The sequence below is a fragment of the Sphaerodactylus townsendi genome, linkage group LG03 (assembly GCF_021028975.2).
Source record: "Sphaerodactylus townsendi isolate TG3544 linkage group LG03, MPM_Stown_v2.3, whole genome shotgun sequence".
Lineage (NCBI taxonomy): Eukaryota > Metazoa > Chordata > Lepidosauria > Squamata > Sphaerodactylidae > Sphaerodactylus > Sphaerodactylus townsendi.
The window spans coordinates 52,553,628-52,575,898 of NC_059427.1; the positions used below are offsets into that span (position 1 = coordinate 52,553,628).

The window sequence follows — 22,271 nt, forward strand, 5'->3', positions numbered from 1 at the left end:
AAGTGGCAGAAAAAATGAGTGCGCACTAATGGAATAAAGTACTCAGAGATTCATGTCTGTTACAATTGCCTTGTGTTTCTCTGGACGGTTATTTTAAAATTATAGAACTGTTTTGTTGTTCTGGCAGGTGAATTGGGTAGTATTTACTCCATGCAGTCATTGCCTAAAGAGATGGAGTAAAGAACAATTATTTTATCTAGAAAATAACCTTACAGGGAGAGAAACCACTTCCGTATATTCTGCGAGAGACTTATACAGTTGGCATTCCAGCAATCTACAAATCAGGGCTGTTGTTCTGACAGGCTGGTAGGGATTAAGAGCAACCCCCCCCCCCCCCCATAACCATAGTGCTAAGAACAGGGTTTCAGGGTCAAACATTTCAGTCAGCAAGGAAGGAAAGTTCTGAGACCCTTTTGCTGTTAATCAGCAAGCTGTAATGGCCTTCTTTCTGACCTCTTACTATACTAGTGACAGTATTTTCCTGGGCACTCCTACCTCAACATCAAGCACTGGAACTTCTTAAATGTTGCTTACTGTACCACAGGTGCATGGGACTGAGAGAAACATTCCTAATAAAAATGAGGGGGAATTGTCTCCCCCATCTCCACTATCACTGTCCTCACAATAGGAACTCTGCTGACTGACCAGTTCATACTACATCAGACAGGCACTCTTTAGAAGGCTTCTATTCTTTCCTACACATACATATGCATATATACCCAGACCCTCCCCGCAAGAACAAGGCAACCAAGAAAAGCACTTCCCCCTTATTAACTGCCTTGAAGGGCTGTCGCTTTGTGACACAGCATCTGCTTGGCACACAGAAAATGCCAGGTTCTCCGTCCAGCACCTCCCACTAAAATGATCTGGTGGAAGGAGAGGTGAAAGACCTCTAACCTGAGATCCTGGAGAGCTACTGCCCCTGAGTAACACTGACGAGCTACTGCCCCTGAGTAACACTGACTTGCATGTATGTATAAGGCAGCTCTGTGTGCCCCTGTGAGTTCTAGGATACCAAGACTATGGCAGCCGGAATACTTCTGCTGAAAACAGCACAGACAAGATGAGGCCTCAGCACTATAGTGTATACTATATATATTGCTTTTCAATGCATTCATGTTGTGGTTTTAGACAGGATTTTCCCAAAATGTTCTAAGGAGCAATGATATCTTCAGGCATGAATTGAAAAACCTAATATGATATAGTGCTTCTATCATTAAACCAGGAAATGAATACAGAGTGAATAGAGCTAAAGTTCTCACAACTTTACATGATTGCTCATTCTGCAAGACATAGTTACTGTAATAGTAAAAATGCTTCTAGATTTTTGTTTTAATAACTAACCAGAATTTTGTGATAATGTTCCTCGATTCATGGGAGCTGAAAACTTTGTTTTCTATAAGCATTGTTGAAAAGGCAAGTAATTAAGGTTTTCTAGAAATCCTGTATCTGGCTAAATTCTTGGCTCAAACTATTCTATTTGATCAATTTTTACCTAGGCTTATTTGCATTGCCATATTTGAACATTAACTTCAGAAGGGAAAATTTTTTACAAGAAATAATCTGTCCTGCAAAAGGGAATAATTGTCTTTATTGTAGAATTGTTCAAAATGCATTCTCCTTTGATGAAGAGACTACAGACCTCTGATATTATACTCCTGATAAAACTAACAGCCCACAGAAATATGTGGTATTTTATCTCATGAGATTAGTTTTGAGAATACTTTGTGGACATAAAGGAGGGCAATCATGTCAACATGGAGGCTGATCTTAAGCTATAATTGACATAATGTGATAGCTGCTGTCATTATACCTTAATGGAGTAGATTCCTCATGAATATAACTGATCTCTTGGGGAAAAAATAAGAAAATATTACAGGATGCAAACTAGCTTCACAGAGATGGTGACACTTGAATCACACCTAGTCATTTTGCAGCAGAAGCTCTCCAACAGAAGCTTTCTCTCTAGAACAGAGGTGTCCAACTCTGGCGCTTCAGATGTTCATGGGCTACAATTCCCATCAGCCAACTGGCCATGCCAGCAGGGGCTGATGGGAATTGTAGTCCATGAATATCTGAAGCGCCAGAGTTGGACACCCCTGCTCAAGAAGAATTAGCACAATAAATGCTTAAAATAAAATTAATACCAGGGCAAGAAACATGACACAGAGACTAACTCAACAGCAGTACTATACATAATATCCAGATCTCAACTTGTGCTGGAGACTAAGGATTAAATGGCAAGTCCCAACTGTCAGGCACCAGTAAGTAGTCAAAAAACCCCATATCACATTCCAAATTAGCAGAAACAGCCAGATTTAAATGTACTGGGCAGCAAAGATCAGGACTCATTAGCTGGGGCTGTTATCTACTTAGGATTCAAGTCCAAGGGTCCACAAATTACTCGTTCTTGCATTGCTTTGCAGAAGGCTCTCCTTCCTTTTCCATCCCCTGGTTCATAAAATTTGCACTGGTTTTCCTGGATGCTGTTTGGATGAACTGGCTGGACCATGTCGGTAAGCCATCGTCTTCCTCTTTCTTAGATTTGCTTTTTAACCAATTCATCATCATTTTGCTGCTTGCACTAACCACGGTCTCCTAGAAAACATAAAAGTAACTAGTAAAATCAGATGTTTCAAAGGAATCATCAGATAAATTCAGTGAACCTGTTTAAGGCACCTGCTTTCCAGAAGCATTTTAAACTTTTAAAAATAAAGTGCATCAAGGATAATAAACCTGGCATTTTCCCCCAACATAAATTATGCAGAAATTACCCTCCATCTCTGGAATGCCTACTGCAGAGAGGACTTGTTTTAGGTGCCAGGCAAAGACTGTCATGTTTTCTGCAGCTCTTGGCTGAACTCTGCTTGGCCATTCTTTCTTAATTTGTGCTTATTTGGCTGCTGCTTGATTTGTAGTGCAATGGAGTGATTTTAATATTGTGTGCTATTGTATTGTAAGTCACTGTGGATAAAATTTTCCTCTTGAAAATGGGATGTAAACACCTTTAATAAATACAGAAATTGCTTTGATGCCTTCTTAAAAATTTTTAATATTTTAATATTTTAAGAAGGCATCAAAGCAATTTCTGTGCAATACTTTCCAACCTATCAGGGATATTTCAAACAATCCAGGATAGCTTTTACAAAGGCTGATAAAAAGGCACAGTACTCTGGATACTAGGCAACCAACCTGGACATGTTGAACAGAGATGCAAAACGCATACATGCTGAACTTGCTGTCCCTTTGTCTGTTAAAGCAAACAACAGAAACTGCTTCACAAGGCTCAAAACAGTAATTATAACATGAATTGATCTGATGAAATATTACAGAAAAATATTAAGAGCAGCATGTCAGGAAATTACAATTACCAGACCTTACCTTCTTGAGGTCCAGTTGAATGGGTATAATGCATTCTGGTGTATTGTTTCGAGAGTTGTTTACTACAGTTGAGACTGGGTGGAAGGCAAGATTCTCTATGGGGTGAATAAGCTTAAGCGCTTCTTGTGTGGGTATTTCTGCAGAGTCCAACCATTTTTCAACAGCTTCATCCCCATCCAGAATAGCTGGCATCCTAAATAAGTGAAAAAGTAGGTCTCAGTTGTGGACAGAAATCCCCAACCTAGTTCAGCATGTATTGTGAATGAAAAACAGGAACAATCTAAGCTGTGGTAATGGCCAAATTGCAAAAAATTAAAATAAAATCCAGGAGAAGATTTGTTGTGGAGAAGAAAGCAAGGGTGCAAGCAATTGTTATTTGCATGGATCTGCAATACACATTCACCAAGGTAACTTGGTTTCTCAGGGCCAGAGCGACAAGGCCATGCAATGGGCTTGGAGTTATTCAAAGGATTGCTGCCAGAGATAGCACTAAGAGAATGATTTATGGCAAGGCTAAGACTTGGCACCTGAAATAGATCACTGATATTCAAGTGTTCCCATCCAAGGGTGATTGTTTGAAATAAGCAAAAATAACAAACTGTACTTGACCTCAGTGATCTGACTTTCCTTTGAAGCTATTTATTCAGAAAAAAATGCTAACCATACCAGTACAGCAATATATAAAGTAGAGATGTTTGAATCACATAACCTAGCTTCACGTTACAATTTGCTCTACAACAAACCACAATCCAGAATCCAGTTGTTCTCCCTTGCCTGTGATGGATGGAGCTTACACTTTTAGAAGCTTCTACTGTGATGATGGTGTAGCTGTACAATGTTTCCCCTCCATTAGGGGATATCCAACAATCAAAAATACCAGCCATGGTGAGTAATCTCTGGCCCTTTGGATCTTCATCTTCTATATCTGATTTGTTGAACTGGAAAAAGAAGGGGCCACATTACTAAAAACACTGCATACATACAAGACAGATTCATACTTCTGTCACTTGGACATGCTAAACTTCCAGTGACACCAAAAGATGATGCAGTCACAGTCAATCAATCAATCTTTATTATGGTCATAAGGCAGCAAAGACCAGCATAAGATAAACAAGATACTTATAATTGAAAGGATAAAATATATAAAGTCTGTAAATATATATCGAAAGTAATCTCTAGGCAGAAGAAAACTGGAAACACAAAAAGGTATGGGAACATAAAGGGGATGGGACAAGAACATAAATATTAAAAGGAAACAAGGCATAAGGGAACAATAAAATTGGCAAATAAAAGACTACAACTATTAGATCACAGTACACTCTAGTAAGACAGGTAGTCTCATTGTTTTTAGTAGTGGCTACCTAGAATGGGGCCTTCTCATGGGAAAAGGCAGTCCTGTAGAACCAGTGCCTGAGGTTTTAGCCACTTATCAGGAGTCTGTAGTGTATCCTATCCACCTAGTACGAGGAGTTGAGAACAATATTTTAGCTATCCAGATTAAGAACTGAAGGGTGGGGGGGAATCCTCTCCTTACTTCATAGCCCTTTATTCAAGCTGCTGCTGCAGCTAGTCTTCTGCAAGCAGGGTGGTGCCCTGGGCGAACCAAACCTTTAGCTCACATTTCCACAACAGTAGGTGATGAGGATTAAAATGGGGAACAAGTGGCACAGCTGCACCCCCCCCCCCCCGCCCTGTGCCTCTTAATCCCATGAGGTCATGTCTTTTTTTTCCCAAGGGAGTAGCTGAAGTTACGCATGAGATGCTGAAGATCAACTGTGAGAAAATGATTGTTGGTCTTCTCTTTGATTTAGCAAGCCCTCGCTTATTATTTTTGACAGCACTTCATTTAGCCTCAAGCACATATGTTCAAACAAACCCTGTTATATGCACAAGCTCCAACATTTGCTACAAACACCATCAACTTCCCAAAGGAAGCTGGAGCTTAAGAGGACAAAGGTATCATGAATGAAAGACAACAGTTGAGCAACTTAGCACTAAATATTAATGGATGATTGTTATACCATTCCTTGCACAGTCTGGGGGAAATAAATGAAATAGGGCTGCTTCTGTCCATTGCGCTGTTGCCATTCATAGTAGCCGTCAGCCAGCACCACACAGCGCTTGCCTTTAACAAGAGGCACCTTTGGAGGAAAGGAGAAAGAGAGAGCAGAGGAGGAAATATCAACCCATGCATGTGGCATGGTCAGATCTTACAAACATCCAAGGCAGGAGAATTTTCCAGTATTATATATAGATTTTCAGAGCAATGAGAGTTCATAGAGGAGTTGTGTTGACAGACTGATGTCCCATTCCCCTTTTGTCTTCTCTAAAATTATCTGAAGCAAAGCAAAAATTTAACAACAGAATGTGTCTGTGGCACTTACAGCATTACAGGAATTTCCAAACATTCACTGACCATACAAGGGTAATACAATGCTATCATCACAGTCCCAAAGAAAGGAGTGATTTTGCACCTGTGTGTTTTAACGCTTTGCTGGCGATTATAATGAACAAGGCAAAATTACTGTATGCCATGGGAGGAAGTAACAGTGCTAAGTAAGGAAGAGTAGTAAAATTGGGGGCATAAAAGAAGGATGGATAGAGGAAACAGTGTTAAAAGGAAAGCTCGAGTTAAAAGATATAGGGTAGGTCAATTTAAGCACACTTAACATTTGCTAAGTTGCTCTGCCTCACTGACAAGGCTGTGCATTCTAGACTTGGTGGAGAGACAAGAAAAGTTAAATGTCAAAAGTGCTTTCTCAGAGGAGTTAACATCTCTTTTTGCTGTTCATTTTGTTTTTGTGGAAGTCCCATGCTGGAGACAGCCTCTACACATGCTGCTGGAGTTGCGACAGAGAACAAAGCAGGGGAGGGTGGTAGTAGAACAAAGCAGCTGGAATAAACTTTTCAGTGAATGTTCATAAACGTACTCTGGTACATCACATTTCCAAAAGCCTTCCATGCACGCAGCCACTCTCGTTTTGTTTTCTCTAAGCTATCCTACCTAACAATCAAGCAGCGGGTTTGCTCAAGGCTGCTCTGTCAAGCACGGCATGTGAAAAGCTCTCTCTTGCTGGGCTTTTACCTTTCAGGAAGATCAAGATATTGGGTTCACAGCATGCAGTTCAGAAACATTTACATTGGATGAGCCAGGGCAACTGTGGCTAATACTGCCAGGGAAGAATATTCAGTGTTTGTGTGTCTTGCTCAGAAGGAATTGACAGCATTGCCAGAAGGAGATAAAAATAAAAGTCTTGTTTCATGTGGCGAGCTACACAAAACTAACCTTGTACGAGAGTTTCTCCATCATGGTGTCACTTCGACAATTAGAAGTGTTGTACTGCATTTTAGATGGGTCATCTTCCTTGAACCAGGCTGGAACGAGTCCCCAACGCATGGCTACAAGGACCCGCTCAAAAGAACTGGAATCCTTCCATATAGTTAAAATAGAAAGAAAACCTTAGAAGCACTCACAGAAAGAGTAGGAAAATGACAAAGTAATCAGAAGCTCCTGCCTCAACACACTGTGGCCGTTTCAGCACAGGCAATGAATGGTGACCTGGAGACGGTAAAAACACCGTCTCCAGGCTGCCATTCGCACAGGGGGCACAGCTGCAACGCAGCCACGCCGCCCTCGCGCCGCCCTCCCGGCCTGAAGCCAGCGTTTCCCCAGAGCGCTTCCCAGCTCTCTTTTTGGGGAAACGCCGCCATGAAGCTTCACGCCGCCTCCCCCACCTGGCACTTACCTTGTCCCCGGGCCTCCGGCGCGTCACCGAGGCCTGGGGACACGCCCCCCTGCACCGCTGGAGCAGGCGTGCGGTATTAGGGGGGGCGCGTGTCCTCAGGCTCTCGGGCGACGCGTCGGAGTGCCCGGGGACATGCCGAAAGTCGTTGGCGCCGGCATACCGTGAATAAGCAGCCTCTGTTCCCAGGACCGTCCATGCGGACGGTCCCAGCGTCATCGGGTCGGCGTCATAAACGCCGACCCGGCCGTTTCCGCCTTCGTGCGGAAACGGCCTAAGCAAACAGCTGCCAGTGCTGAGCCCACAGAGCCCTTTACAGAAAACAAAATCCTGCTAAGCCACTTGGCAGTTGAATGCTCTACCCCACTCACCATCCCAGTCAGTAGGACTTTATCCTTTAAGTAGCATTGTGTCTGCAGAGTCCCAGATACTGAACAGGGGAGGAGAATTGCACATGCAGCATGTATTTGTGCCTGGGGCTGCCCATCCACCTAGAGAAATCAGCACATGGCCACTAGCTTGATTGGAGCAAAAGGATCTTCTTACCTTTTCCTTTGGTACCAGCGGAAGCCACAGCAAGTCAGTCAATTCAAACAGACAAAATTTATAGTGGTCATTGATCAGTACAAATTAGTTAATTTAAATATTGACTGCTACCAAACCTTTTTTTAAATCTATTTTTATGTTTAAAAGATGCCAGCAACATCTCCCTAAATTGAGTTACACCTTTCTTAAATCCACTGATTTCAATGGACTTAAGAGCATATGAACTCCACTGAAGATGGCACTGCAAACTCTCTCTGTGTTTATGATCACTCTGCTAGTAACAGTTCATAAACAGGTCTCTCCAGTTCTAGACTGAAATGAGTATGACAGCAAAAGCTGCAGAAAACCACTGTAAAGATATAATACTTGCAAATTTAACCTAAGTTATAGCCCAGCAAACTGTAGTATAATATACCATGCGAAAAAGAAAAATTGAAGATGACAATAAGTCTGAAGCTGAAAACCAAATACTTGAATTCTACTAGGTTGTTTTAGCAACGTTTTCAGCACTAGGCTATTCAGAAGACTACAGCTACAGACAACGCAGAATTGGCTAGTTTTATTGTAAGCGGTTACATGCAGCCTTTCTAATTCTACTACCGGAGGAGGATTTTAAAATTGCTGCATAACCACTACAAAGCTTACCGCCTGTTACTGCTTGCATTTTTCTCAGTTGAAACAATTGAAACAGACTAACGGGTTTCACTTCTGCTTTTATCAGTTTCTAGTTAAATTCACTTTTAGTATTGTCATGAGTATACTAAAAGTATATTTAGAAACCTTTATTTATTTATTTTTAGTAGAACCAAAAAATCAGAAAAATCTTGCAGGCCTCAACTTTTACAAGTATATAGACAGTTAAAAACATACAAAAATATGACACAAATTCCTAGTTTCTGACATATTAAGAAACCAATGTGTATTGTACTTCTGCTACATGGTAAAATGAACTGAAACAAAATCAGCAAAGGATGGCTTCATAGCTTTGATACTGAGCTGCAGAAAAATGCTACACACCCCTTCCTCTTTGCCCTCCACACACTATTACTGAATGCAAACTTTCTTCTTCTGCCAGGAGAGAGCATGCTCTGTTGCTCTTGCCTAGCCAATGAAGCACAGCACAGCACCTGCCCGTTAGGGGGTCCAAGAGTGGCAGGTGCAGCAGAAGTCTGTGAGTGGTGGGCAGACAAATTGTGGACAGCTGTCACTCATCCCAGGAGAGTAGAAAAACTGAATTACTGTTCAGCAGCACATATTAAATTCCCCCCCCCCCCCAAAAAAAATCAATTGATTAGCTATTATAGCATCTGTATGAACTCCCTTCTAGAATGCTTAGGCAGGAAAAAGAAAGAGGAAGCTGTTTGCAAAATGTTATGCTTGGAAACATAATCATATGAGAGTGTTTATATTTGTACATGTATACTGATTTGCAATGCAATTATTTTAAAATGTAACAACTTCTTTGCTACTAAAAGTAATATAATGATGCACTACAAGTTTCCAAGGTTCAAGAAACCAACCTCCTCGGAAACTGAAAAACCATAATAGCCTGCCAATACAGGTGCATGAGTGTATTGACCCTGAAATACTATTGCACAAAATTTGTACCATCCTTTCCTGGACAGGGCTTGGGGCAGTTAACATGTAGTATGTATGTGCATGTGTGTATATATACACTTAAAAGCATTAAACCACTATATATAAAGAGAGAAATAAGTGCATCTGAAGATGCCAGCCACAGATGCAGGCGAAACGTCAGGAGAGAATGCTGCTAGAACACGGCCATACAGCCCGGAAACCACACAGCACCCAAGTGCCTCTTAGTTTTCACCAGAACTTTTCCCACTCATGTTTCTGAAACACATGTGAACCTCAGTTCCCAGGAGTATGCAGAATAAACAAAAATAAATCACTTGTGTGCTACACCTCATCGTTCTGGTGTCAGAATCCACGGCTGTGGTGGTACCTGTAGAACCGCCACATCCAAATGCTTTAGCTTTGACCCTTCATAATAACTTCTGAGGAAGAGATCACATTTGAGAAGGATCACTGGCACAAGTTGTAGAGATCCACACTGCTGTCAAAATCTCTTGATATGAATTTTACATATTTAGAAAATTTTAATGTTTGTACATCAAAATTGTATTTCACTACAGGGGGAAAAAAGATGGTTCAGCAGTCTTGGAATCAAGTTCCCTGTTGAATCCCCTTGGAAGTATGAACGTCTCCATACCCTAGTGCAGTCTTTGTCAAATGCAAGTCCATAACAGATATCCTCATTTCAGAACTGGAAAACTCCACTGAAGTCCACTGATCACACAGAATTCCTCTGAACTGCAAAGTTCTTATATAGCCATTGCTAAAACGCAGACCTATAAATGTCATATGCCAGAATTCTGAAGTGGATTCCGCACAGCATATTTATAACGGGTTGCAATGGTTATAAATGAACTCATTTCCCCTTTCTATACATGGAAAACGAATTCATTTATAACAATTACGACTCGTTATAAATATGCTGTGCGGAATCCATTTGATTCTAACACACGATTTTAAAAAGCAATACAGTGATGCACGCTAAATGGAATTTAGAGGTTCACCTTCTCCAAGTGTTGTCGGGAGAGAAGCACAGGATTGTTAGATTGTGGACACTTATTGTAGGAAGGACTATATTTCTCAGCATTTTTCCATTCAGGGTATCTCCTCTTCCCCTGTCTATCAAGGTATGAACAGGCCCGACGGATGCCATCTGCTCCCAGACAAACTGCTGTGCGGCCACACATTTTTCACCTGTGACCTACAAAAGTCAGATGAACTCAATCAGTGGTACCCATGTTCCAACATGGGCACACAGAGAAGTTTGGTTGCTTTCTACTAAACATCCCACACTCAGCATTCAGGCTACAGGCTTTAAACTTCCACCACTCTGTTTCATAATTTGCTGCACAACTGGTTTCCTTCAGACCCAAATTCTTCTTGAGGGAACAATTTTGATAAGAGGTTAAACATAAAAGGCATCAAAAAAAGATCCTCATACGTTTTCAGTATATATGTTGTAAATAAGCTGCTTGTAAGATCAGCTTTGATTTAGTAAACTGAATGAGAGCAACGTTCACAGAACCGTTCTTCACGGAAAGAAACGGCTTTAATACATTTTTCATTATGGAAAATGTCACTGTTTAGGGCTCAAGATAAATTACAGAACGAAATGGAACTTTCTCTGGGGCACCGACTGACCCAAATCAGCAGGAGGTTATTCTGAAAAGTCATGACACCACTAAACTGGTGTGTAGTATTGGAATCACTACTAGCCTCAGAAGCCCCTCAGCAAAAAAGGGAGAAGAGGGCATGAAGGGGCTTCCTCAGCTAGGGAGGGAGTGAAAGGGGGTGTCCGTTCTTTGCTGAAGGGATCGTTTGCTGCAAGGGAGTTTCATCGAAGGCGCCTATCCATGTTTACAAACCAACCCACCAAAACCCATTTCCGCAGTCGGCTGCCCACCCCCTCTGTCCACCCGCGGGATTGCAACAGGGAGGAGGAGATGGAGGGAGAAGATGAAGCCCCAGAGACGCCGCTCCTTTACCTCGCCAGATTCCCGACTCGCAGGGCTTGCAGGGTCGCGGTCGCGCGCCCTCCCGAGCGCCACTGAAGCCCGGTGACGTCAGCGCCACCCCGGAGTTCCTCTCCGCCTCCCTTCCACGCGCCGCCTCGCAGTCGGCTTTCGCACCCCTTCGCCCGGCGTTTCATACGCGGAGTTTCGGCGGGAAGCGGGGGCTTCCTTATGCGGGAAGGCCTGAGGGAAAGCATTGCACCTCCTGCTTCAGCAACCGCGCTGCTGCGACTGCTGCTAGGGCTCAAGCCCCAATATGGTCCTTAACGGCACGTGAAACAAAACAGAGCCTTTAAGCGTGTGCACAGAATTGTTTTCTGTTTAATGGAGCCGATCAGTCATCTGCCCGTCGTCATTAAACAACCGGCAGATTCCCGATCGTTTTTGGTTTGGCATCCCTTCACACGTGATATAGGGCGTAATGTTCAATTATTGCTGCAGACAGTGAACCAGGAAACAATACTAACACCTTTCTGCTGTTGCTTTTGTTTTTTTTACACGGAGAAAATTTCTTGAGCAGGAAGTAATCAAAAGCTTTTCGAAGTGTAGTTTGGATGTCTAGTAGCACCTCTTTTGTATTGAATTGTAGAATAACTTCAGTATTTTTCAATATAATGCACCCCAGAGAAGCTTGCTGGCACGGTCTAAATGCTTTGTACAAAATATGGGATTAAAAATAAATCTAAGTATAGTCGTTTATAGAGATTAAATGCTAGGCTTCCAGAAAATTGCAAGGCAGGTTTTCCAGGCAAATTTGAATCCAGAAATTAATTCCTAAATAGTTCTCATATAATCACCCATGGTATTTGTTGAATAAAACGGGGTGGGGTGCCCTTTAGAGGCAGTACTGTGGTATATACCAAATCTGTGCTCAGTACCAACAATGGGAAATCCCTAAGTGAAGCTTTTTAGATTACTGGTAAAAGTTGCCCACAATTAAAAAAAATTATGTTACTCGATTTATAAACCGTTCTCCCTGTCAGACATGCTCAGAACAGTGAGCATCAGTCATTATACAATTGAAACAAAATATACAAATTAACTTCCCATACAATTAAAGTTACTGGGGAATCCACAAGGATTGTTGGTACGGGCATCTCATATTGCTCTCTATCTATCTCCTCACACTATTGCCACTTTCCCTCTTGGCAGCCCCCATATTCTCCTTTCCATGCTTCCCACCAATCAACTTATATTTCATATGCCCCCACCTTTTGTTTTTACTTCATTGACACTCCATCCTTCTCCTCTGTGCAGACCCAAATCAGCTTGCACTGTTCTTCTGGTTTCCATTTTATCTTCACAATAATCTTCTGAGTTAGATTTAGAGACAGTGTCTGGCCCAAGGCCACTCAGCAAGCATCCACTGTACCCAAATTCTGGCCTAACCACTAGGTCACTACCAACGTTCTTGTTTATAGATCACCTCTCCCCTCCCCCATACACATAGGCCCTTATGCCATTAAGACAGTTGGCAGTGAGCCATCATACCTGGCACTTAACGTGAACATATTTTCCACCAGGCTTTTTCACTTCTATTTGTACAAGCTCCTTGAGCTTCAGCATAGAATGTTAAAAGGTAAACAGACGAGGCTGGCAAAGTCAGTCAGCAGTATGCAAGAGTACAGAAATACAACAAAATGGACTTCAGCAGCAGTTAAAATCAGATGGTGAAGTGTGGATAAATCCACAGAACTGCATGTTATTGCAATCAAGAATTTTTGGGACATGGAGACTAAGAGAAACCATATGTTTTCATGCTGAACATACATGGCGTTATCTGAAAGTTTTTAGGGCTGTTTCACTCATTACATTTAAGCGTATACTTAAGCTACTTTTAGCATGATCCAGCTGAAGTTAAGCACTTTTACTTTACCATTGTAAAGATGGGCAATCCATTTTCAAAGGATCCATTTTCAAATGAGTCTTATACATCAAGCGTATATTAACCACACTGGCAGATGCCCATCAGGTAATAAAAACTTCACTGGGTTGTTAAAATAAAGTCTATTAGTTTATTATTAGGCTGCTACATTAAATCATAACACTTTACCTACCATTCATTTATTTGGACATTCCTTTTTCTAGATACTGTTCAATACAAAAAATGACAAGCATTGCACAGGAATTTTTTGCTTTAGTGACACACTGAATGTTATCATAAACTGATAACTTGGGGAGATTTGGGCCATTTTGAATGAAGGAATGCTGTTTCCCTTTTCTAAGTTACTCTCCCCAATGGAATTTTTTCCCCCTACATAGGCCTCAAAAATGCATGTTTGCAAGGGCAAAAACTTGTTTGAAACAGTATTAGGTACTTCAGATTCTTGAACTTGACTTCAAAATAGTCTTTCTAGATTATTATATGGGGGCACCTGAGGTGAATAAAATTTTTCTTACTGGTACTATTTCCTCTGGTGGGTCGGAGACTCAAAGCAGAAGATGAAAAGTTCCACTTTAGTTATTTTCATATTGATATTAGATATTGGCCCATAATTTCACCCTGGGAGACCCCCACATATTCAGATGGAGCAAATCCTGCTACTTTAAGGGAGCAACACTCTGAAGTACAATCCAAAGAAAATGCATGCTTTTATTTTTCATAACCTATTTTGAAGGGCTTTAAAAAATCATAAGCACAAAAGAAAATTGGCAATAATTAAATACACTAACTGGAAAGGTTGTCACCACACAGAAAAACTTTGATACCATTACTACAAGGGCTGTTGAAAGGAACATAAGAATCTGTTGGCAGTGAGGAACCTGCAGCTTGATGTGAAAGAAAATGCTCTTTTGCAATGGCTTAGACAGCCTGAAGAGTAACCCATCTAGCATTTCAGAAAACACTCTTGTGGCTTTAAGCCCACATCATTTCCCCCCCTATATCGGCGCTGAAGTGATTCTTTCTCAGTGTTCAGGATACAAGGAACAGTTTTCCAGTATTCCCTTCAGCTAACAAGTTTGAAGTACTGTCCAGAAATGAATTTAGCCGACAGAGGCCATAATGGCATCCACAGGAAGCTCTTCTTGACTCCGTGCTGTGACTTGCATCGTCACAGTGTCTGTCAAGACAAGGCGAGAACGAACCAGGAGGTCATGACCACCCCGAAATACACCTGGAAATGGGACAAAACAGGAAAAAAATGGTTTGTTTGTTTATTTAATTATATTTATACCCCGCCCTTCCTGGCCTAAGCCAGGCTCAGGGCGGCTTATATACAAGATTCAAACATCAGAAACAGTTTCATTCCCCAATTTAAAAGTTAAACATTCAAACCTAATAATCAACAACCATCTATCAGGTATTCAAAGGACATCTACTCCATTCCCTGTTCTGACGTATAGTTCCTTAAAAAAAAAATCAGGGTGGAGAAAAACTGAAAATATAAAAGTTGGGAGGCCGGTTAGATGGAACAGATCAGACTAATAGATGGCCTCAATCAAAAGCCTGGTGGAGCATCTCTGTTTTACAGGCCCTCCGGAACTGTGTAAGGTCCCACGGGGCCCTGGTGTGAGCAGACTGCCAGGGCTGGAAAGGCTAATCTGATGTCCTTGGGGCCAGGGACCACCAAGAGTTTGCTACCGAAGAACCGAAACGCCACCTGTGGGCAATGTGGCAAGATGCGGTCACAAAGATACGAGGGCCCCAAACTGCTCTCAAGGCCTTAAAGGTCAAAACTAAAACCTTGAACATGATCCGAAATTTGACTGGCAACCAGTGCAGTTGGTGCAGCACAGGTGCGATGTGCTCTCTTACCGAAGTCCCGGTAAGGATTCTTGCCACTGCATTCTGGGCCAGTTTTAATTTCCAGATCAGTCTTAAGGGCAGGCCTGCATACAGCAAGTTACAGTAAGGCAGCTTGGAGGTGATCATTGCATGGATCACTGTGGCTAGGTCCAAACAGGATAGTTAGGCTGGCCTATTGGAGATGAAAAAAGGCTGCTTTGGCTGCAAGTGCTGCAAGTGCAAGTGCAATCTGGGCCTCCACAGACAAAAAGGACTCCCAAGGTCACACCCAGGCTCTTGACAGAAGAGTCAGGTGTTAAAGCCAGTCCATTCAATTGTGGCAGTTGGAAACCCTCTACCAGCAATGTTTGACCTAGCCATAGGACCTCCAATGAATTAAGCTTCAGCCTGCTGTTTCTCAGCCTTCCAGACACTGTACCAGAACATAGTGGGGGTAGGGATGAGTGGGTGGCCAGCTGGCCCTCCACCAGCAGAAAAAGCTGGGTACCATCAGCATATTGATGACAACCCACCCAAAGCTCCAAACCCGCTGTGTCAAGGGTAGCATGTAGATTTCAAACAACGTTGGAGAGAAGATAGCCCCCTGCAGCACCCCACAAACTAGTGGATGCCATTGGGACATTCCTCCCCCCACCCCTGCAAGGCCATATCCCAAATCTCAGCAACAGTGAGATCGTGGGTCAGTAGGTCATAATTACTGGTGTCAAATGCTGAGGTAAGATCTAAACACCAGCTATGCTGACCTACCTCGGTCTAGCTGCAAACAGCGCTCATCTGTGATGGCAGCCAGCAAGGTCTCTGTCCCATGGACAAGTTGGACTGGAATGGAACCAGACCAATATGCAGATATTGGCAATACCTTATTAACCGACAACTCAGATGTGCTTGTTGCAATCCGTTTCTCTTCAGGGGGTAGAGACTCCATGGGGGGAGCAGGAAAGGTTAACTACCCAGCTCTACCATGGCTCTAATTCAAATTCTCACCCATAATTGCTTTTAAAGAAAAGTAAAGATGTTTAGAGGTCTGGTTACATATCTTTAGCATCTTATCCAATTGTCCCCCCAAAATCAAGACAAATACTATTTTGGACATGTAACAAAAACATTCTAATAAGGGTAATCTAGAATAATAACTGAGTTGTTCAGAAAAATAAAGCTAACGCATGGTGCCTTTTAAGTTAACTGCCTTGCTTCCTTTTATTTTCCTGAAAGAGACACTGGATCCCAAAGGTGAAGGTTATCACTCTAGAATCATGTGCAACCGCTATTTCAATACACAAAAAGGGATTACACTGGTTACCCTTCTTGTCTGAGAGATTTCTAGTCAAGCAGAAAAGGCACTTTTCTAGACATTCTATTTCTCTCAGGAGAAAAGCACTGTTCTCCTTTGGCCATGTGACAGAATACCTCCACCCCAATGGAGTGAGAGGGAATGGTGGTGCTAGCCTTGTTCTGGGGAATGAAAAGTAAGAATGGTCTTTGTAAAATTGTAGTAGAAATGTCAGAGTGTATAGTTGAATTAGCTGTTCAAAATTGCACTGAGGTCAAAAGGGAGGACTCACAGAGGCGTAGCTCCAAGGGGACCGGGGTGCACGTGATGCACCGGGCGCATGCCCCTGTGGGGGTGTGGCGAGGGTGTTCCAGGGGCGTGGTGGGGGCGTTCCGGGGCAGGGGTGTTCCAGGGTGGGATGGGGGCGGAGGAGGCACCAGTGCACCGGGCGCTTTTCCCCCTTGCTGGGAGCAGTTTTCTCTCTGGGGAGGAGTTTCTGTCATGTCTGACTACAATGCTGTAGGCACATCCAATAGATATCCATGAAACTAGCACACTGACTTTCCCTACAGGGAGAAAAACCACGCTAGCTAGGACAGAGATCACTGTTTTTCAGCACTTTCCTCAGTGCCAAGGAAAACTGAAGCATCAGCAATAGAACTGTTTGCTAGATGAATAGATCAAGGCACAAACCCATGAAGAAACCTTATACTGAATCTGACCATTGGTCTATCAAGGGCAGTATTGCCTATTCAGACTGGCATCAGATCGCTTGCATCTCAGGGAAAGGTCTTTCACATCACCTACTACCTGATTGTTTCAACTAGAGATGCCAGGAATTGAACATGGCAGCTTCTGCATGCCAATCAGATGCTCCATCATTGACCTATAGCCCCACCCCTCTACGTTATGGCATATTAGTGATTGCTGTGCTGTTCACCTAAATAGCCTCTGGAAAGGCCATAAATGGCCTTGAAAGTAGGCCCAGTGAACATCTGGCTGATTTTTCCATCAACAGTATATATCAGGATTGCAACATCTGAAGTAACAACACCTCACCTGCCAGATAGAGTGTATGAGAATTCTTGTTTTCAGGCACTTTGTCTGACCTCTCACAAGGCTGCATCCCCAGGAATTTCACTATATTGCTTACTGCCTCTGTGGAAAAAATATATTGATGTGTAATTTTCTGTATCATTAGGGCTATTTTCTTCCTAGCTTCATGAAGATGCCATAAATGCCTATATGAATAATCTACTGAACACATCATAAGCTTGTTGTAGATGAACTGTGAGCTTGTGACTCCACCTGGGAAAACTGGATACCGGTGTAATACAAGCAATACAGTTGGCTATGATATATCAAGATCCACAAAAATGAAAAAAGCAATCAACATGAATAGAATAAGTGTTTTTTATAACCAGCTTTCCTCTCCTATATGGATTAAAGTGGTTTACAATTGCCTCCCCTTGCCTCCCCACAACAGAAACCTTGTGAGGTAAGTGGGGTTAAGAGAATTCAAAGAGAATTGTGACTAGCCCAAGGGCCCCCAGCAGGCTTTATTGGAGGAATGGGGAAAACAAACCTGATTCACCAGATAAGAGTCCACCACTCATGTGGAGGAGTGGGGAATCAAACCCAGTTCTCCATATTAGAGACCTCTGCTCTTAACTGCTATACTGTGTTGGCTCATGGAGACAGGAACACAGGACTAAAAAGTAACACAGTACAGCAGCCAACCTTATTTGAGGGGATTAAAGTAAGATCCTAATGGGTCTTAGGGATATGATCTTAAAAACAGTAAAATAGCTTAATGGAAATGCTCAGAGGGCATTTCAGACAGACCCTTGTGCTGATACAAAAGGAAAGTCAAAAAAAAGGAAAAAGGATTGGGGAGGAGGCCAGAAAACAAAAAGCTAATGTGTAGACAAGCAACTTCTGTAAATTTAATGGAAACAGCCAGCTGCTACTGATTTTTGGCAACTGTGGCTAACTGTTTAAGCATGTGTCTGCATGACAGCAAGCATTACATTCACTTCAAAGGGAAAACACAGATATAAATGTCTTTCCTCATTTCAGGTTTCAAATGCTGTTTTCAAGATCGCCGCTGTTATTTGTGATCATCTACACCTATATTACATTTCTGGATTTTTGCTCCTTGTCTTTCCAGGTAAACATGGTTCACTTTAGGAAAAGGAAGTAGTTCTAGAGCACTTCTATCACAAAATTGCTTGTGGACCCAAATTTTGAGGTATCATACTAGATTTCTACAATATACATAGACAGAGTAATATTCAGAACAATCCCATTTTTAGGTTATGGCTGCTCAGTGGAAACAAACTAGGGATACTCTGTTAAACACGGTTGTCTGTATGGGATTGAGGACAATTCAGGTCGAGAAATATAACAAGATAATTGGTAGATTCTGCACAGCACATTTATAACGAGTTGCAATTGTTATAAATGAACCCATTTCCCATTTTTATGTTCACATGTGTGCCTTTTACCTGTTCAGGAAGCAATTTGAGCACTAGAAAACAATCCAGGTTATTTTGGCCCCTTCACATGAGAACACTTAAAAAAAAACCCCTACAACGATACACAGCTTTGAAGGCATACAGAAATGAATCCTTACAGCAACCATTCTCAACCAGGGTTCCCTGGTACTCTGGGGTGCCGTGAGCATGTCCCAGGGGTACCACAGCAACACTACCGCCCCCCCCCCCTCATTTTTGTGGTGTCTCCCACCAGCGCCAGCAAGGACATGGAGCTGGCCCATGGGGCAGGGCCTGCCACAAGGTCAGCAGCCGCCACCACCCCCAGTGCTACCCTTCACCCTGGGAGGGGAAGGTGGGGTGTGTGGCAAGCAGGGGCAATGGGAGGGGAAGGTGGAGGGTGGCGGCAGGGGTATCGTTAGATACGAAGAGTGAGGTCAAGGGTACCCTGACCTCGAAAAGGTTGGGAAACTCTGCCTTACAGCCATGCTGATTTCCCATATTCTACCTAAAAAATGCTCAGTCTGGGCTACAATCAAGTGCATCTGGGTAGCTTTGCATTTTCAATACACTATATAAAAAAGAGAAAAAGGGACTTTCATACAATGGCCAGGCAATAATGAATGTGTTACTGTAGAAGATCTATAAATGAAATGGTGGGTATAATGGCATAGGGAGAAAACATGCTTGGGGGGTGATCAGAGAATCAGTCTACAACATGCTGGGCGAACTGCACAAAATGGATGGTGGGCAGAATCATTCTGAAATGGCGGACAGCAGCAGAAACAAAAGTAAAGGGGGGGGGAGAGGGAAGGGGGGGAAATCAGCTGGCGGGCGGGAAAATTAAAGCTTCTCCTGCTTGCAGTGGCGTACAGTTAATGGGATCATGGGGTATCCCATGTCCCTGAGTGCACGCCGCTGAGCCCTGCCCCCCTCCCGGCCTCCCTGTAGGCTGGCTTCTGCCCTCCCCAGGAGCTGGCCTGCAAGGAGGTGGGGGGTGGGGCTCAATGACAGGTGGCCGTGGCGCCCACCTGAGCCACGCACTGCAGCACCCTGCCTGCCTGGTAGGCTGGCTTCTGCCCTCCCTAGGCCGTGGGGAGGGCAGGAGCTGGCCTGCAGGGAGGCGGGAGGGCGGGGCTCGGTGGCAGGCTGGCTTCTGCCCTCTCCAGGCTCAGGAGCCGGCCTGCCACCGAAGCACCCGTCTGAGCCTCCCTGCTGGCTCCCGTAAGTGAGGCGTTGGGGGGGGGGGATATGGGGAGCCAGGCAGGGGGAGTGCTGGAAGGCGGCCAAGCCCCTGGGTGCTATTTAGTCCCTGTACACCACTGCCTGCCTGTGGTGTTCACCCGGGAGCATCTTCAAGCCAGGTTTTTGAAAAAAGATTGATAGTTTAGTGATTTTTTAAATAACCTGGTTGCGTGAAATAGAACGGGCTGAAGTCATTTTTGGGGAAAGAGCTCTGTGTAGTTCTTCACCTAACTTTTTATAACATGTTCTTTTTATAACACCTAACTTTTTATAACATGTTCATCCCATTATATTTATGCTGTGCAGAATCCACCACTGACAGATCATGTATCAACTCAATAGAAAGCAGTGATAAAATTTTGGGGAGGAGGAAAAGTATCAGAAGTGCTATAATAATTAGATGCTTTCTCACCTTCCAGAGTTTTAACAGTGGATAATGTGAACGTCTCTTCTTTTTCAAACTCATCACTGACTTCATCCCACGCTGCTCCAAAATTTGGCTTTAGAACCCTTTGTATGTGGTCAGCTATGGTCACTTCAATGTCTTCCAACTGATACAATAAAGGTATTTAATTGAAATAATGTTCTGAATCAAACATTACTAACAGAGGCAGATTCATTTAAAAGCATATTCGCACTCCTCCTGCCAAACACACACACTCCCAGCTATTTCAGTATCTCCTTCCTGCTACAGTATCTGTTAATTTAAGAAAAAGAATAAATCATATTTTGGTAAAACATTGGAACTGTGATGAATGGCATGCGCAACTCATTCTTCTTCATATGGTGTTACCTAGTGCAACCCTGTTTCCAAACTTCAACATTACTAACAACAGCTTTTTGAGTAGCACAATGTGGCAAATTTAATCCTCAGTTGCATTTCCTGAGTCACAAACTCAGCAGGAAGGAAGATGGAGAGAATCAGTCTGTAGGTCAGGTCAGGGTTCAAGTTACATTATGCACCCAGCCCTTCAAGGTAAAAGGAAACCCCATGTGAAATGGCACAGGCTGCCAGCATAAAAACTTCTCCAATCAACTTCTACACAGGATATAGTATTTTGTACAACAGCCCTGCTTGGAAACATCAGGGCTGGGGGTTAAAAAAAAGCCTCGTGCAAGGAACAGAAACCAAAAATGTCCCTCAAGGATTGACACGCGTCACCATGTTGCCCTAACCTGAAGGAAATCAATTGATTTGGCACAGGTAAAGAAGCTCAGTGAGTATAGAAGTTGATTCATCAGTTTTCTTTAGTGAGCAGACATCAAAAACAGTTACTGGTATTTGAAACGGCTGGGAAAGGAATTGCTAAAAGAACTTTATCCAATCCCAAGTAAAATGCAGCCGAGTCATTTTTATTCATTAAATGTATGGATAACTTGGTAAGCCTACAGTAATCGTCCCAAAGGGAGATGTCATGGCTTTTAAGTACATGACTGCCAAATTCAGCTGGTTGCAAGCCAAGACTGCTTGAGCAATGCTGACAAGACATTCCAGCCCTGAGATTCAGCCATCTGGACGTGCTGAGATTCAACAGCTTGTTAGCGCAGAGAACCTAATCAAATCCATCCTTTGGCCTTGAGGAAACAGGTTTTCTGACATATTTGCTGGATCAAGCCTCAGCTGTCCACTTCATTTCACCTCCTGAAGTAATCTTTTAAGCATATCTGAACATGCTTTAAGTGAAAATGGACAGCAAAGGAACCAAAGCTCTCTTCTTACCACATATTCATCCTCATAGCCTTCATCATCAGCTTCACCAGTGTTTGGGTCACAGTCCTTGACAGTGAATTTCATCATACAGCTGAATGTACAGGCTACTGCAAAGAGCACAACACATACACAGAGATTATGACAATACCTGTCATTCTCATTTCTGTCCAGGGCATGAGGAGGACTTACAAGGTTCCTTGCAATTCTCCAAGATAGCATTTCCCCAGATGGATAGCTCAGATTCTTATCAACATGCATGTGAGATTATTTGCAGAAATGCTGTTAAGAAATCTTTATGCTTGCGACTTGAATCTCATGCTATATGTGGAATTTCTTTTGAGTCTTCACATTCTTTTCTCCCACTTCCATTTGGAGCTATCTGAATATTTGCAAACATATATAGGAAAGGAGGGGGGAACAAACATGTCTAGGAAAGGCAGGGGCGAGTCACAGAATTCTAAACACCACTCACATACCAAAAGACCATCAGAAGATATCAATGGGTACATCAGTTCCAAGACACA

General features: G+C 42.9%; 3 protein-coding genes across 4 annotated transcripts in view; all 3 read right to left on the reverse strand.

Moving 5' to 3' along the window:
* Window positions 1-22,271, reverse strand: part of GATA2 (GATA binding protein 2) — a 627,541-nt gene that overhangs the window by 236,030 nt on the left and 369,240 nt on the right. The gene's annotated exons all lie outside the window — the stretch shown is intronic.
* Window positions 1,570-11,470, reverse strand: HMCES (5-hydroxymethylcytosine binding, ES cell specific). Its single transcript, XM_048489765.1, has 7 exons — window positions 11,252-11,470; window positions 10,271-10,467; window positions 6,668-6,811; window positions 5,403-5,522; window positions 4,156-4,319; window positions 3,382-3,574; window positions 1,570-2,598 (listed from the first exon to the last, which is right to left on the reverse strand). Exons 2-7 carry the CDS (start codon window positions 10,451-10,453, stop codon window positions 2,401-2,403), a joined length of 1,002 nt encoding a protein of 333 aa, XP_048345722.1. The 5' UTR covers window positions 10,454-10,467; window positions 11,252-11,470; the 3' UTR covers window positions 1,570-2,400.
* COPG1 (COPI coat complex subunit gamma 1) overlaps window positions 13,280-22,271 on the reverse strand; it is a 35,005-nt gene continuing 26,013 nt past the window's right edge. The window contains exons 21-24 of the mRNA XM_048489751.1: window positions 21,757-21,854; window positions 20,449-20,587; window positions 17,356-17,454; window positions 13,280-14,394 (exon numbers count right to left, since the gene is read on the reverse strand). Of these exons, the coding sequence (XP_048345708.1) occupies window positions 14,264-14,394; window positions 17,356-17,454; window positions 20,449-20,587; window positions 21,757-21,854 (467 nt within the window). The 3' untranslated portion in view covers window positions 13,280-14,263. The remainder of the gene's footprint in view (window positions 14,395-17,355; window positions 17,455-20,448; window positions 20,588-21,756; window positions 21,855-22,271) is intronic.

Excerpts from the sequence above, each read along its gene's own strand:
- HMCES (XM_048489765.1), bottom strand. The coding sequence starts at position 10,453 with ATGTGTGGCCGCACAGCAGTTTGTCTGGGAGCAGATGGCATCCGTCGG. Across the intron at positions 6,812-10,270 it reads CCCGACAACACTTGGAGAAG|GATTCCAGTTCTTTTGAGCG; the intron begins GTGAACCTCTAA and ends ACTATATGGAAG. Across the intron at positions 4,320-5,402 it reads CCCAGACTGTGCAAGGAATG|TTCAACAAATCAGATATAGA; the intron begins GTATAACAATCA and ends TTCTTTTTCCAG.